The 12,672-nt window shown below is 36.9% G+C and overlaps 1 protein-coding gene across 1 annotated transcript in view; it reads right to left on the bottom strand.

Annotated features, from left to right (window-relative positions):
• The window catches only part of spg (dedicator of cytokinesis spg), a 916,969-nt gene that overhangs the window by 786,011 nt on the left and 118,286 nt on the right, over positions 1-12,672 (bottom strand). Inside the window, exon 7 of the mRNA XM_090372306.1 lies at positions 4,151-4,296. Coding sequence (XP_090228432.1) covers positions 4,151-4,296 — 146 coding nt within the window. The remainder of the gene's footprint in view (positions 1-4,150; positions 4,297-12,672) is intronic.

The following is a 12,672-nucleotide window of genomic DNA, read 5'->3' as shown; positions in this document are numbered from 1 at the left end:
GATCAAATGTTGTTACAATAAAGATTCTCTCTCTCTCTCTCTCTCTCTCTCTCTCTCTCTCTCTCTCTCTCTCTCTCTCAGAGAGGGTAACTGATTGCTAGAACAAACACTTCCACTTATGTTTTTGAAAGGATGTACAGATTAGGTGGGTAGGGTATGCCTTTTTTTTTTTTTTTTTTTTTTTTTTTGACTGATGCCGTAAGCTTTCTGCCTTGCATTATTTGCTAATAATAAAAGTGCACCATGTAAATATGCCTCAAATTCAAGGTTATAGATCCCAAGTGAAATTATCAGCTGGAGGGGGGAGACACATTCAGCACTGTTAACAAGGGCCCGGGAAACTGTGATACAGTCCAAAATGAAGTTTTCTCGACAATTTTGCAAAACTGCAGGGGCAACGTATGTGGTATTGTTAATGGTATATATATATGAGTTTTACCAACAGACAAAGTAATTATCCAGCTGTACTAATTAATGGTAAGAGAACACATCTTGAATACTGGATACAGGTCAATAAGTATCATTTCAGTAAAGATATGTTGGACAGACAACATGCGATCAAGATCTGCTAATATTCGTAAATTTGGACAGATGCTATACTATTGTGATTTTCTATTTTGTAGAGAATCTGAATCCTCATTTTGAATTTAAATCAATGGGTATTATTAGACACACATACACACTTTTGAAATACAATGGAACGTGCTGGGGCTATATATACAGCCTTCGACACGTCCTCGCTTCCCCTTTGAAGATGGTATAGATGAAATCCCCCATCAAGATTCAGGTAATCTTCTCCCATTATACTCTCAATTATTCGCCATGCATGGATTTAGGGTAAAAGCTTATTTTTATTCCTTTGTCTTGTTGAAAGGTTTTCCCTTCCTTTAAGCAGTCTTTGAAACAATTTCCATCTATTCTGATTACATCTACGTAGATGCAGTTATTCCTGAAAAGTATCTCAGGTAAGAGATTTCCTGATTCAAAATGTAATCTTAAGATCACATTTATTATATTTAGTATTTTATTTTTATTTTGCTTAAATTTCAAAACATTGATTTAAATTCAAAATGAAGACTCAGATTCTCTACAAGAGAAAATCACAATAGCATAGCAACTGTCTGATTTTACGAATATTAGCAGGTCTCAATCACATAAGTTGTCTGCCCAACATGTCTAGTAAAGTTTCAAGACAACAGGATTCCCATATGTTTTATACAAGTTCAGTAGAGATATTGACTTTACTGAAAAAGATTTTTACTTGATAAAAAATTTCATAAGCTGCAACCTTTGGAAACTAGTCTTCTGCATAAGAATCTGATTGAGGTGTTACGAATATAAAGTAGTGAATAAATTTAAAGCTGGAGGCATATTTTCTCCTTCTAGGTTGGCACAAATAAGGGAAGAGATTCTGTTTAAGAAAAGATAACTGTAAGCTGGATGTAAGGCAATTTGCCCATGTAAAAGTGTAATCAACTACAGTAACATATTAGATAACTTATAGAGGCTGTTTGTTTGTTATTTGGTTTTTAGGAGCTTTAGCTTTGTAGAGGCAGAGTGCTTACATAGATTTAAAGAAGAATTGGAAAAATATCTGGAAGCAGATAAAATATAAAACTTGGAAGACATTTTTGCATTTTTATTTTATTTCATTTTACACAGAATGCCCAAAACTAAAAGGAAAATGATAGAAATCAGTAATTAAAAATTACCTGTACTACAAAAAATAAAAAGTGACATGTAATAAAAAAATAACGGTAGCTAGCATCAAATAAGGGTGGGTAATTTGGCCATAAATAAAAAATGGGGGAAAAAAAATCTATATTTTTGATCTATAGCCAAATTTACTCACCTTATCTGATGCTATCTGCCATTACTTCAGTTATACTCTGACACAGCATGGTTTTGTTAAGGGGAAGTCTTGCATGACCAATTTGATTGGATACTATGATGCAGTCACAAAAGAACTGGAAGCAGGGAATAGCTTTGATATTATATACTTGGATCTTAGAAAGGCTTTTGATACTGTTGCACATGGAAGACTGCTACACAAATTGGAGCAGTGTGACATTGGAGACAAATTGCTGCTATGGATAAAGGAGTAGTTGAGGGGGAGAAGACAGAGAGTGGTAATCAATGGACACTGCTCATCGTGGACTAATGTTATTAGTGGAGTCCCTCAGGGCTCAGTTGGGTCCATTATTGTTTTTTGTATTTATAAATGATACTGATGATGGTATATCAAGCTTAATGTCCAAGTTTGCAGACGATACAAAGGTTGGCAGGGTTGTAAAGGGCACTACTGATACTATGCTGCTGCAACAGGATCTGGAAAGGTTGAGCAGATGGGCTGAGAGGTGGCAAATGAAGTTTAACATTGACAAATGTAAAGTACTACACATGGGAAACAGCAACCCCAGAGCAACGTATCAACTCTGTGGTACTACACTGACAGTGGTAGAGAATGAAAGGGAACTGGGGGTGGTTGTGCAGGCAGATATGAAGTTCTCTGAGCAGTGCAGACGGGCTGCAAGAGTAGCTCATGGTGTATTGTCAATGATATACAGGAATTTTTCCAGGAGGGATAAGGAGGTGATTATTCCCTTGTATAAGGCAATGGTCAAGCCTAGACAGATCTAGAGTACTGTATACAGGTCTGGAGGCCTCATTTCAAGAAGGATGTAGAGCTGCTGGAATGAGTACAGAGAAGGGCAACAAGATTAGTGAATGGAACAAAGGGGTGCTCTTACAAAGAAAAGCTTAAGTTTTGCAAATTACAGTGTCTGGAGACTAGGCACCAGCGAGGTGATCTGATAGAGGTGTATAAAGCCTTGAATGGTTTGAGCATGCTCAATGCTGATGGGATTCTTCCTCTAGCTCAGAATAATCACCTGAGAGGGCATAAATTCAAATTGAGGAAAGACAGATGTAGGATAGACGTGCGGAAATTTGCCTTTAGCCAGCGGGTGGTTGGTTGGTTGATGGAACAGACTTCCATCCCTTGTGGTAGAGGTTGATAGCCTAAATAAGCTTAAGGCTCAGCTGGACAGGTATTTTGAACGAACAGAGGGGTGAAGTGGAAGTGGGTTTTTTTTTTTTTTGGCTGATGCTGCATAAGCTTGCTTTCTTGCATCAAATGCCTCTACTAATGCTAATGCTAATTACTTTTATTTTTTATTACATGTCACTTTTTATTCTTTACATTACATGTCATTTTTAATTACTTATTTCTATCCTTTTCCTTTTAGCTTTCGGCATTCTTACACTTCCATAATTATATTTATATTTATTAAAAATATTATATACATGAACATTTACATCCTCTGCTGCTGCTTTGCGTGCTTTGGTATTTGCCATATCCGATTTTATTTTTAGCTCCTCACCTTTCCTAGTTTTAACTCACTATTATTATCATAATATATATATATACTTTTCTACTCATTCTGCCATTTTGAAATAAACCTTTTTCTTTCTTGCAAGCCTCTACTGCATCATTTAAGACACTGATTTCAAAATTTGAAAGACATGCAGTTATTTCTCAGGTTGACAGGACCACAGAACTTTACGACCACCCTGCATTTTCATACTAAAAAAATTTATTGTTTGGAAAATTTTTTAACTGGCCAGGTTTCTTAAATGTTTCCATAAAATTACATTGCCTTCCCCCCACTTATCATCAGAATTCCAAACATAATTCATACAGTGTTGTTAGCCTCAATCCACTTAAATGTGGATGAAGCCTAACTACCAATTATCCAAATAATAAAAAAAAAAATGCTCTTAATATTTAGTCAATTCCATAAACAATGTATTCTGGCAACTGGAATATTACATTACTTCATTATTTGCAATATCTTGCATGGCTACTACCAGATGGAAATTATAATATTTTCTGCTGTCATTTCACCTTTCATTTTTTATCAGACAAAGAAAATATGTCCCAAATCACTGATCATTAGTTTTGATGATATATACAGAATAACAACAAATTCAAATAACTAATTTTTATAATGGAAAACCTTATGGTAGTTTTCATCCTTTTGTGTTTCTTCTGAGGACAATAGGAATCACCATACCAAGTTTGACGGCAATTAATGAAATAGTGAATGGTATGAAAATCAAATAATACAGCAAGAAAAAAATTAATTACCTGATGAACTCAGCCTGCTGAGCATCATAAAGAGAAAAATAGATCTCTACATCTTCTACCAAGGTGTAGCCGAAATCCCTCATACACAAGTAGAGATGATGTGTATGTGCTCGTTTTGGCTCCTTTCTCCTAATTGTGCCCCTTCCCTGGCCATATATAACAAGAATTATGGTTTGCATTATCTCTTTAATATGAAAAGTATTCAGTACACTGAATCATACTGAATAATTCATAACAGATATTTTGTACTAAAATAACATTGCCTCAACTGACAACTGATAAATTTTAAAACAAAAAGGTTTATCGAAAAAAATGTATAATTAAAAATAAACTAATTAAAGACATTAAAATACAACAGATGATTAAAAACATAAATTCAAGCAAAAAAAAAGTAGCTTTCAAGGCAAAGAAGCTCTTAGCTCTAAAAGCAATTTGTCCTGTTTGCTTGAATTAATGTTTTTCATTTAACATCGTATTTTAATGTCTTTAATTATTTTAATGTCTCAAGCCTGCAAACAACTGAACATCGAGTACTGTAAAAACTGTAATTATCTGTAAAAAAAAAAAAAAAAGTCATGACAATTAGCTGAAAGTATTTATAATAAGGGATCCTATTCTTGCCATTCATAAACAAGATAGCTTCAAAATGGTTTTTGTAAAAAGAGCCATACCTCAAATATAGCAATACTAAGAAACAAATAAATGCAGTTGTGCCCAAAATAAAGATAAAATATATACTTTTAGAATAAGTTTAGAATGAATAATTGCATGTACAAAAAAATGGGGCCATGACCTATTGCACCACAACTACATTTTTAGCCCCTTGAAGAAAGCACTCAAACATCCTTACTTTCACTCAGATAATATGATGAAGGAGATTGTCAGACTATGGTTTCGCTAGCAGAGTTCCATATCAAAGGTGTGTCCCACTGGTAATACGATCAGAGTGATGTTTCAGTGCTGCAGATGCTTAATTTTCTGTTTATTCCAAAAATGCATGTTTAATTTTAATTATCAATAGGGGGTTCACCCTCTCCTGCACACCAACCACAATGCATACTTTTCTACTTAAAATGCAGAAGCATGATGGAGTAAGTCAAATCTTTTCTACCTAAAAGACACACCTGTCAAAACGCACTGATCGATATCTAATTAGGAAATGACCTATGTAATTATTTGCCTGTGTATTTGTAGTGACTCACTTGCCCTGTTCCCTTGTACCACGTGACCTGATCCCTATTCTCCCATCGGCTACTCCACCATGTGGTTTTTCTCAAGGTCAAATAAAAATCACATAAATGTAATTGTTTACCTGTATTTACATAAGTCACTAAGGAAAAGGCTGTTGCTTCGGGTTCCATAATGCATGAGGACTATTGTTTCATCCAAAAGTGTTAGTTAAAATATTTACAAACTATACAAACTATACAAATACTTAAACTACTTACCAAATACTAAACTATTTCCAAATATACAAACTATATCGGGACGAGGGGTTCCTGCCAGAGGTGTAGGTTTTCGGTGCCCTTGGCAAATTCATGGCTATGCGCATTTTTTCAACAATTGGTAAAATCATAATAAATAATAAGAACAGTTGGGCCTCTGTTTAACAAACTCTTTATAGTGAATTTTTCTATTTAGACATAAATGTTTTCTTTTTACCGAATTTTTTTAGAATTCATTAAATAGAATTTTATTCTTTACTGAATTTTTTTAGAATTTTTTATTTCTTCGTTTTCAGGGAAACAAAAATTTTCTTCGTTCTATGAATGAAGAAAATTTTCCATATAACGACTACATTACAATCATTCACATCGTTTGCACCCATGGCCTTCAAGCAAGCAATAGTGCTGTTGTTATGCCCGAATTAAAAAATAAATAGATTACGATCTACAACTCAGTGGGACCAGTAAAACCTATCCGACTACCTGTCCCACATACCAAGAAGTCAAGCTGGTCAACTACTTTTTGTGTATCCATAGCCAGTGGGCAGACCAAGGTATATTAAACATTCAAACAATAGGCTCTGGTCAACCTTCGGTTGTAAGCACCTGTTAGAGATTTAGAAGAGAGTGGTTTCCCTTTATCCAGACAAGCGGTCATCTCTTGTTTCGTGGAAGTGAAACGGCACCGTTTCAAAGCTATTGGCCTATCATCGAGCACAATATGATCCTTGAAGCTATCACAGACATTCTCTCAGATATGCCAGACAAGCTGTACTGGCTACCTGGCAGTCTAAAACGCTGATGGAACTGATATTCGGGTGACAATCAAGTCAAGTGGACCCAATTTCGGCAAAGTCCGGACAGTCTGTGACACCCAAATCCTCTGCTTGCACCTTCACGATGGTGGGACTGTTAGTAATTCTGGGTATAACCTCCATGCACAAGAACATGGTGGGTGACCACCAAGGTGTGAACCAACGTAAGCAGGGGTCGAGGTGTGGTGCCAACACCACATGGAGGAATGCTGCCCCTCTATGTTACCAGGCAGTACTAGGTGGTAGACGACTCTCATCAACCGGTGCAATCCCAAGACTTTGCTTATTGGAGGCTTGAAGTGGTGAAACCCAAGTTCAGTCTCTAAAGCTAAGTTCTGGTCAACCCTTCCCTATCTCTTCTAACATGCAGTATGACTGATGACTTTTTAGGTTATGACAAACATCATGGCAAGATCCAATCTCCCTTACATTTCGAGGGTACAGCTCTAAAACGGTGTTCGTAGGCCGGCCGCTAGTTAGCACACCAGACCCAACCTATTGGTAACTCTCTAGGAGACTTCCTGATCAGCTACTGTATAATCTTGCTACCTCTACTCTACCAGATAGTGACTGGAGAGAGTCCAAGCAGTGTGTATTGGGGGGGGGGGCATTGTCGAGGCCATGTTATGTCAAGGATCTGAGTATATTCTTACCATGTGTACGCCATAGGCAAAAATTTCATTACTTCATACAGCATGTCCCACCCACTTTTTCTTACTATTGAATACACCATGAATTGTCAAACTAATAGAGGAACAAGCTTATCTGTGAAAAGATCTAAACCTCCTAAGCACTTCCTAATTCATTTCACAAATATATGTAGTCTCAATTCTAATCTCAACGATGTCCATTTCCACTTCCAGTCTGCCAAAACCCATGTACTTTTACTGCCAGAATCTCAGTTATCAGTTGATTCAACTACTGCTCATCTCAGACACCCAAATTATTCGCTGTACGATTCCTTACACCTAAAAGGTGGTACTTCTGCATATGTCCATTCTGATATTCCCTGTCAGAGACTAGGCAATTTGGAATCTCCTCTCTTTGATCTTCTCTGGCTTAAAATCTCTCTCTACATCATTGTGTCAAATTCATCCTTTTGTCACTACAGTTCTCCCAACTCCACTAATCAGCTGGAGCTCTTTGATTTTCTCTCTTTGCAACTTGACTTTCTCCAGTCCAACTTTCCTAACAGTGAGGTAATTTTCCTTGGTGATTTTAATGTTCACAACTCCAGCTGGCTTCTGTTTTCTAGTCACACCGACCCAGCAGGTCGAGATGCTGAGGCTTTTGCAATTACTAATGACCTAGCACAGATTGTTCATTTACCTACAAGAATACCGGAAAATCCTAAACATACAGCCAACACACTTGATCTTTTTCTCACAAACAACCCTTCTAAGTACACAGTCGAAGTGAGAGGTCCTTTAGGCACTTCAGATCACAACTTGGTGATTGTCTCTTCTCCAATGGAGCCTTTATCTCATGGCAATTCCCAACTCGTGTTGTTTGGCATTACAAGAATGCAAAATGGGATGACCTGCGAGATTTCTTTTCTTCTTTTCCTTGGTCAGATTACTGTTTCAAAACTTCTGATGTCAACATTTGCACAGATCGGGTCAGTGAAATTATTCTTGCAGGAATGGAATCCTTTATCCCGCACTCCACTTTAAAATCTCATCCTTTATCTAAACCTTGGTTTTCCAATAAATGTGCTAAGGCTGTTCAAGAGAAGAATGTTGCATATCGTAATTGGATTGTTTCTAATTATTCAGTTTCATTTTCTGCCTACACCAAAGCTCGCAAAAATTGTTGCGAGCTTTTGTGGTAAAGCAGTTATTAATCAGTCCAAACTAGAGTTTGAACAGGCTAAGAGCAGAAAACTTGCTACTTGCCCTAATGGTAGCCAAGCATTCCGGTCTCTTGCCAAAGCTATTGGCCACAACTTTTGCCCATCTCTGCTCCCACCTCTGTCCAAACCAGATGGTTCTGTTTTCACTTCAGCCAAGGATAAAGCTGACCTGCTAGCATCCCATTTTTCTTTCAACTCATGTATTAATGATCTTTGTAAAACACCTCCCACCATTCCCAACACGCTCCAATCAATGCCTCCTGTGGTCTTCCATCAAAAGGATGTCAGAAGGATTTTCACGAATCTTGATGCTAAGAAGGCTCCAGGTCCTGATGGTATTTCTCCACTCGTTCTCAAAACCTGTGCTCTTGAACTTACTCCTATTCTTTGCCGCCTTTTTTCACTTTCTTATTCCAAAGGTGTTTTTCCTTCTGCTTGGAAATTTGCTCATATCCAAGCAGTGCCTAAAAAGGGTGACAAATCCCTCCCATCCAATTATTGTCCCATTACAATTACTTCTACTCTTTCTGAAGTGGTGAAGAAATCAATTAACCGCCAACTCTTAAAATACCTAGAAACCTTCCGTTTGATCAACGATCAGCAGTATGGATTCTGTCAGTGTCGATCCACTGATGATATTCTGGCTTATGTTACCCATTTATGGAATAATTGAATGGAAAGGTTCAGTGAAACACGAGCAGTTGGCCTTGACATCTCAAAGGCTTTCGATCGTGTTGGGCATAAAGGTCTTGTAAACAAGCTTCCATCCTATGGTTTGCTAACTGTTTTTAGTAATTGGTTTTCTAGTTTTCTCTCTGATCGCTCACTGAGGGTGATGGTAGATGGCTCTCTGTATTTAACTTCTCCATAATGCCAGTATCCCCCAAGGTTCAGTTCTTTCCACCACTCTTTTCCTCTTGTATATTAATGACCTTCTTCCATTGACGGAAAATCCTATCCATAGTTTTGCCGATGACAGCACATTGCACTCTACTTTCCATTTTGAAAAACCTTGCCCTGCTCAATCAGCTTCAACTTCTCGAAAATCTGCTACCAATTCCTTAAATGTCAATCTTCAGTTAATTTTCCAGTAGGGCAAAGACAACTTAGTTGATATCAACCCTTCTAAAACTCAGTCTTGTCTTAAATCTCGCAAAAAGGATTCTTCTGCTCCTATGCTTATGTTTAGTGACACTCCGATTTCTAAGGAAAATAATATCTCTTTTGGGGATTATCCTGACTTCTAATCTCTCTTAGCACAAGCACATTACAAATATTGCTTCCTCTGCATCTAAAAAACTTGGTTTTCTCTTTCTCTCTCAGCGTTACTTTCCTTCCAAACAGCTGCTCACCCTGTATAAATCGCAAATCCGCCCTGCCATGGAATATTGTTCCCACATCTGAAGTGGTGCCCCCAAAACCTCTCTCAGGCTTCTTGATTCCATTCAGAAGAGGGCAGTTATGTTAATTAATGATTCACCTCTAACTGAGTCTCTCCACTCGCTGTCTCATAGACATACTGTTTCTGCTGCATGCCTCTTCTACAGATACTTCCATGGGCACTGTTCTTCTGAATTGGCTTTTATAATTCCCACACTCTCTTTCAAAACAGACCAAACACATGCCGCCACCAGCCAACATCCATTTACTGTCCAACCTCAAACTCACAGAACAACTTTTCATTTTCCTCGTTTATTCGTTCAACTGCCGTTTTCTCGAACAACCTTCCTTCATATGTATTTTCTGAAAATTACAGTCTACAGAAGTTAATTCCAATGTCAACAAATATCTTCTTTTGTATTCTCAACCTGCAACTCAAGCATGGTACCAAAATACTATAGGTTCTAGTACCTCTCGTGTTTGGGGTTTACAAAAAAAAAAAAAAAAAAAAAAAAAACACAGAGAAAATGATGCCGTCCACTCTACTAACATAGATTTTTCTTCAGAGTTATCTATGGTGTATCCACACCGATATTATATAGATATAAAACTCTTACTCTTAATATATTATGCCTTGTTGTATTTAGTTATTTTAAATATTACTATACAAACCTTTTGGCATCTCTCATATTGGGTGATTATTTTCACAAAATCGGTTGTCATGTCTGCAATTACAGGGTACCTGATCAGCCACCAATGAAAGGCCAACAAGCCTTGAAACGGTCACCTTATTCATGGCTATCATGGATAGAATAGGTAACTACAGTCTTCTCTACTGGGGAAGTGTTGCCTATTCGAGGAGTTTTTGAGTGGTGTGAGTAGAAAGAGTTACTGTTCCTTTCATTCTTTTACATTTCTTTTCTTCTCCCACTTGTACTATAACTTTCCCTCTACTTTTTGCTTTTCTAAGTCTAATAGGGACAAGTGGATAGTAGAGTTATTATCCTCCACATATACAAACAAGCTTTGAAATGGTGCCGCCTGGGTGGTGGTGGTGCCCACCGAAAATAAGTAACAATAGTCTTCTCTATTAGTGAATTGTTACTTATTCAAAGTAGTGCAATACCATGTAAACTCATTGTGAAGGACAAGCACAATATGAGATACAGAGGAAATGATGCCTTCCATGCTGTTATCATAGTTTTTTTCTTAAAAGTTATCTATGGTGTATCCACACCGATATTATATAGATATAAAACTCTTACTCTTAACATATGACTTGTTGCATTTAGTTATTTTAAATTATTTCAATTCGTACTTTTGTTGCTAAAAAATTAATAAATTCATTCTGAATTTCTGGAGATAAATAATTAGTGTGGTGTTTAATATGCCGATTCCAGAGGATTTTTCATACCAACGTCAGATTGGCTGACAAATTTAAAAATACGCCCACAATTTTTTTTCTTCGGTATCGATATTACTAGCATGCCTATGAGATGCCAAATTATTTTCAGCACAGAACAATATACATTTCGATATTATTTTCAATATATGACGCCATTTCGAAATTTCGCTTCTTAGTGCTGCTTGTGCAGCGTGGTCAATTAGTCGATCCTTTTTACAAAACTGGCTTATTATAAGCCAGTTTTGTAAACTATCTGAATGTTTTTTTTTTTTTTCCTAATTTCTTCTTTATACAGTCTTTCTACGCGGTACTGATGTCCGCTTTTTTTTCTTTTGTGGCATGTCTAAAATTAATTTGGCCTTTATTGTTTTATTTAAATTATAAATCACAATATTCACAATTACTTGTTTATATAGCAATCACAAAAACACTATAACTTATAACTTATTCAGTTTATACACAATGTGTGGATTGCGAACTACTATGCATTCGAGCATGTGCTGATGAAGTGATCGCCTGATAGGTCCCTTTAAAGTTACATTCTGGACAGCAAATAGATCTATGATGCAATGCAGTATGTACTAAGATGTAAGGATCATGCAGGCTTTAATCACCGTGTGAAAATTAATTTTCACCCTCCCTATGCTGTCAACTTGATTCAACATCATCAAGGGGTGCCATTTCGTCAGCTAGCCTCGGGTGTTGAAATAGCTTGACACTGTACTGATGTAATCTGTCAGTGGTGCCTTTCTCCTGTCGGCACCCTTGGCATCTCCCCCAATGCCAAGGCGTTCCTACACCACTGGTTCCTGCTGACATTATTTTACAATGGAACATCAAATGATGCCGGGTGTGGTCATGTGTTAGACAGTGAAGCATGTGCACAAGGTTGGTGAGCATTATGGAGGCAGTTGTCTCGCAATGCGACAAACATTGGCATGCATCCCATGCATGCCAACATTCCACGCAACGTTCCATGCCAACATCCCACATATGTGCTCTACATTGTCAAGTATCTGATTCTGCCCGGTAACCCATTTGTGTTCCTTCCATTTAAAGTTTAATGTTTTTTGTATGTTAATATCAGCTGGTGAAGGGACCCATTGTCCCAATATAGAAGAGTTATGATTGTAAATAGTTTAGTATTTTGTAAATATTTGTATAGTTTTGTTATTATTTGTATAATAATAACATTATACTAATATGCTAACATTATAATGCACTGGTTGAAATTTAATCAGGAAATGACCTATGTAATTATTTACCTGCGCATTTGTAGTGATATAATTGCCCTGCCCTCTTCTCCCATTGGCTCGAATAAATATCACTAGTAGGAAAATTTTTTTAATGTATAGACAGATTATACACATTTCTGCTAGTATTCATATAATTTCTGAAAAGTCACACACAAGCCCCAGCAATGCAATCTACATAGGAGAGCAAACTGGTTTGGATAGGGGTTCAAGAGGATATTCTTTAAAGCCTTTGGAACCTCTATTGTCTGTTTGAAGTGATAGGTCATTAGCTAATTCTCATCCAGGAAAAATAAAAATCACACAGTGCAAAATTCACACTTCAAAATCCATTTTTCCCATTTTGAAAGTTCAATGCACTTCACTCTCCTT

The sequence above is a fragment of the Mastigoproctus giganteus genome, chromosome 4 (assembly GCF_048544385.1).
Source record: "Mastigoproctus giganteus isolate SK-2022 chromosome 4, ASM4854438v1, whole genome shotgun sequence".
In the NCBI taxonomy this organism is placed as follows: Eukaryota; Metazoa; Arthropoda; class Arachnida; order Uropygi; family Thelyphonidae; genus Mastigoproctus; species Mastigoproctus giganteus.
Note: the sequence above shows the minus strand (reverse complement) of the source record. Positions and strands in the feature narration are given on the sequence as shown.